At 36.4% G+C, this 4,407-nt stretch overlaps 1 protein-coding gene across 1 annotated transcript in view; it reads left to right on the top strand.

The window, feature by feature from the left end:
* Positions 1–3,698, top strand: part of LOC108252388 (probable Dol-P-Man:Man(7)GlcNAc(2)-PP-Dol alpha-1,6-mannosyltransferase) — a 5,602-nt gene extending 1,904 nt beyond the window's left edge. Inside the window, exons 3-6 of the mRNA XM_026823515.1 lie at positions 542–558; positions 961–1,167; positions 1,827–2,867; positions 3,229–3,698. Of these exons, the coding sequence (XP_026679316.1) occupies positions 542–558; positions 961–1,167; positions 1,827–2,806 (1,204 nt within the window). The 3' untranslated portion in view covers positions 2,807–2,867; positions 3,229–3,698. The remainder of the gene's footprint in view (positions 1–541; positions 559–960; positions 1,168–1,826; positions 2,868–3,228) is intronic.
* Positions 3,699–4,407: the final 709 nt, after the last annotated feature.

Genomic DNA, 4,407 nt, shown 5'->3' with positions numbered 1-4,407 from the left:
GTATCTGCGGTTGTTCGCGGTATCCGCGGTTTGTTCGCGGTATCCGCGGTTTGTTCGCGGTATCCGCGGTTTGTTCGCTTTATTCGCGGAAACAGGGAAGCCAAGAGCCACTTCACATTTTTTGTGATGATCAAAGCAAAGGTATTCTAATCTTTAATTCTCTGATGTCAACTTTTTTCAATGTGATTTCTCAATTTTTCCATTTTTACCTACATGGAAATTTTACATGTTTATTCCTAAAGGGTTACAACAGGGAAGCCAAGAGCCACTTCACATTTTTTGTGATGATCAAAGCAAAGGTATTCTAATCTTTAATTCTCTGATGTCAACTTTTTTTCAATGTGATTTCTCAATTTTTCCATTTTTACCTACATGGAAAGTTTACATGGTTAATCCTAAAGGGTCAGCCTCCCGGATATGATCAACTGGCACATTCAATGTTGTATCAATAATAATCAATACTGTCAAGTTCGCGTGAGTTGAATGTAGAGATTTAGTATTCTCTTTATTCTAATCTCTAATTCTCTCTGTCTCCTCTCAGGGTGTGGTTATTAAAGAGTTGAGATAGGCCATTCCCAACCTTTCTTGGCGTGTGGAAAATGATAGGGTAACTTAACATAGCATTCATGAGCGTGTAAAGTTGGCGGGAAATTCGAAATTTTGATTTTTTTTTTTTTGCGTAACTTGTACAATCTGAATTATTTTTTTACATTTTACCTCGAGTTTGCACGTTTATATTATACTTTTCATTTATATTAGATATTACAAACAAGCAAATTACAAAGCGAGAAATTCAATGTCATCTACACTGAAATGAGTTCTAGATAGCAGCCTCTTATTAAAATACCCAAGTATTTGTATTTGTAGTGATAGTAGACATGTGAGTCAGCCTCTTAAAATACCCAAGTATTTGTATTTGTAGTGATAGTTCAGATGTCTACTACTCCGTTTATTTTCCAGGAATTCCTGTAGACCTCACAATGGACAGTGTAGCATTAGCTGTAGCCACAGTCCATCTGGCAATTTGTCCATTCACAAAGGTGGAGGAAAGTTTCAATCTACAAGCCATGCATGATATTTTCTACCACAACATGAACATCAGTGCATATGATCATCTTGAGTTTCCGGGGGTTGTTCCAAGAACATTCCTAGGACCTTTGTTCATATGCCTCCTGTCTAGTCCATTTTATTTCCTTTTGGAACAATATGAAGTGTCCAAATTCTCTGTACAATTATTAGGTAGGTATGCCTCTAATATTTTAAAGTTATTGAACAATATCTTCAGGGTGTCTACCAGACTGGAAAACCAGGAATTGTCAGGGAATTTCACGGAGACTGGAAAAGTCAGGGAATTTCTCAAAAAAATGACAAAAATCCAAAAAAGTCAGGGAATTTTTCAAAGCCTAAAAAAAAAAGAATTTTTGGTCCATAAAAAAGTATGCGACCTTGAAGGGGCAACTCATATTTTCTCGATCACAAAAGACATGGATTGCCATTGATGTAGAGGAAAACTGCCCATTTTATGTTGGGATACATTACAAGATACAGAGGAAATAAACATTGGGAAATCCCAGAAAAATTCTAAAAAAGGTCTTTTCTTTTAATTGAGAAATTCAAAGTAGAAAAATGCAGCCGGAATGCATCAGTTATTGTTGAGGTTACAGGAAAACATATGCTGAAAAAAGAACATTTTTGTACCCTAAATGATACAGGAGGAAATGAAAATCTTATTCTTACAGAGAACTTTATGACAGGTGGGTTTATTATAACGTAAAACAACGCTTTTGTTAGACGTAGGTTTTCATAAAATGTTCAGCATTAGCTAGACCGAATCATCTGTGTTTTATATGAGACCAAACACGTGTATTTTACATTCACTGCAGCACGCGCTAATATCATTTCATTCTTAATTTCTAGATACAACAAGACCGAATACCTGAAGCCTGGAGGTCCCGAACTGATGGCATTCACTCATCTGATCGTCGAAGCCAAAAGCAAGTACTCGCCCAACCTCAAACCTTACGTTAAAACCCACAACATTATATCCATCATTGAAACCTTCTCACATCTCCAGTTCAGCTATCTCAACTATATTAACAACGTGGTCAACATCAAAACCAAACCCATCCTGTATATTCTCAAACGGAAGGACCTCATACGCAACCCTGAGGCATCCCCTAACCGGTCAGAACCAGGACAAACCTCAGACACAGGATCTCGCGAGAGAAGTGAATCACCAGACAATAGGGTAAGCAGTGACAAAGTTGTCATCAGTAAACCGAGTGAAACGGAAACTCCAGAGAAAGAGAAATTAGACGAACGAGTCAAAAGCGAACCAAAAGTCGATGTACGAGTCAAAGACGAAGCAAAAGTCGATGAGAAGAGCGTCGAAGAAAGTGTGCGTGAAAGTATAAAGGAGAGACTGAAAGCGGGGATCAAAGAGAGTTTGCAAGCGGCTAAAGAGAAACGAAGGAGTAAATCCGAGAGAGAAGAGATCCCGGAGAAAGTATTACTCCCCATTAACATGGATGAACAAAGCAAGGGAGATTTCATAGGAGCCAAATATGAAGAGGAGGTGTGTACGAATTGTAATGGTAAAGTAAGTGAGGAAATAGAAATTGTTAGAAAGGGAGGAGAGAGCAAGGGAAATGTGCAGGGAGATGCAAAGGTGAATTCTATTCGGGAAGATATTAAGAAGAAGATCATGAAGTATAGGCTGAAAGAGAAGATCGAAAGTAAGAACCGAGTTGAGGAAACTGTGGATACTGAGAGTTCTGATGAATACATTAATATAGAGGACGAGTGAGGAAAGCAGTGGGAGAGAGAGAGAGAAAAAAAAGCAGCTTTAATATGATTTTCGGATTTATTTAGAAGATCGAAAGTAAGAACCGAGTTGAGGAAACTGTGGATACTGAGAGTTCTGATGAATACATTAATATAGAGGACGAGTGAGGAAACCAGTGGAAGAGAGAGCAAAAAAAAAGCAGCTTTAATATGATTTTCGGATTTATTTTTTTTTTTATCCTACCATTTTTACTGTAGGATTATTCAAATGGCTTTCATTTTGAAAGGTAATCAAAACAAAAAAGACTTAAGAATTAAGGAAAAGACAATTGGGCAAAGCATTGCTCCTCTTGCACTATACCTAATTGCATTTTTCTTTCTCAAGGTATTTGCAAGTATTGAATACAATTTATGTTAAATTGTATCTTAGATTTTCGGATTTATTTTTTTTATCCTACCATTTTTACTGTAGGATTATTCAAATGGCTTTCATTTTGAAAGGTAATCAAAACAAAAAAAGACTTGAGCATTAAGGAAAAGACAATTGGGCAAAGCATTGCTCCTCTTGCACTATACCTAATTGCATTTTTCTTTCTCGAGGTATATTCGCAAATATTAAATACAATTTATGTTAAATTGTATCTTAGTTATAAACTAAATTTAGGTTGTTTGTACCTACGTATAAAGAGCATTTTTCGTTTCATAAAAAAATCAATGGAAAGCAGTCAGAGGAAACGATTTCGGAATCGAAATCTCTTTTAATCGTTTCTTCGAAGTTTTATTGAGAAAAATATGTGATAAGAGCCAGAGTTTTTAACAGTTTTCAAAAATGTGAAAGATTTTAAATTTTACACTCTTTTACTTAAAGTTAGTATTTATTGTTATTGCAATCTTCTTGTAAGTACCTTTACCGTTCTGGATTTTATTATTAAATATTATACACATTTTATAATTTGACTGCAACCATCTCGTGTATTGTATATGTTAGTATTGACTGTCCAGTAATTGTCATATTTAATGCAGTAAAGTATAAGTTTGTACAAGTAAAGGTTCCCCCCCTCTCTATTCCCTTTTCCTCGTTTCCCTTGTTCATTCCCTATTCTTTTCCGTCTTTCCTCCTCCCTCCTCCATCCTGTATCTTGTCTCCCCTATCTCTCCCTCTTCCTTGATTTCCTACCTTTCTTCCACCCCTGATGTTCTTCCTTCCTCCCTCCCCTAGCATTTCTCCCCCCATCTTCTTCCCTCCCTTATTTTCTTCACGGGTAATCTGGATATAACCTCGTTAAGACCAAGGAACATATCCTGGGACGTATACCAATCACTGAGAAATGAAATTCTAGTCGTGGAACATACCCATTTCTCAAATGAAATTTCTATCAGATAGGTCTAATAACAAGGACCACAACAGATTCTGATTGTGCCCTTAAAAGATCTATTGGAAGGGAACCCTAGAAAATTATTTTACGAGTGGATTATTTTATTCTAGATTCTAGTCGTGGAACATACCCATTTCTCAAATGAAATTTCTATCAGATAGGTCTAATAACAAGGACCACAACAGATTCTGAATGTGCCCTTAAAAGATCTATTGGAAGGGAACCCTAGAAAATTATTTTACGAGTG

The sequence above is a fragment of the Diaphorina citri genome, unplaced genomic scaffold (assembly GCF_000475195.1).
Source record: "Diaphorina citri unplaced genomic scaffold, Diaci psyllid genome assembly version 1.1 scaffold465, whole genome shotgun sequence".
Lineage (NCBI taxonomy): Eukaryota > Metazoa > Arthropoda > Insecta > Hemiptera > Psyllidae > Diaphorina > Diaphorina citri.
This window is presented reverse-complemented; position numbering and strand designations above follow the sequence as displayed.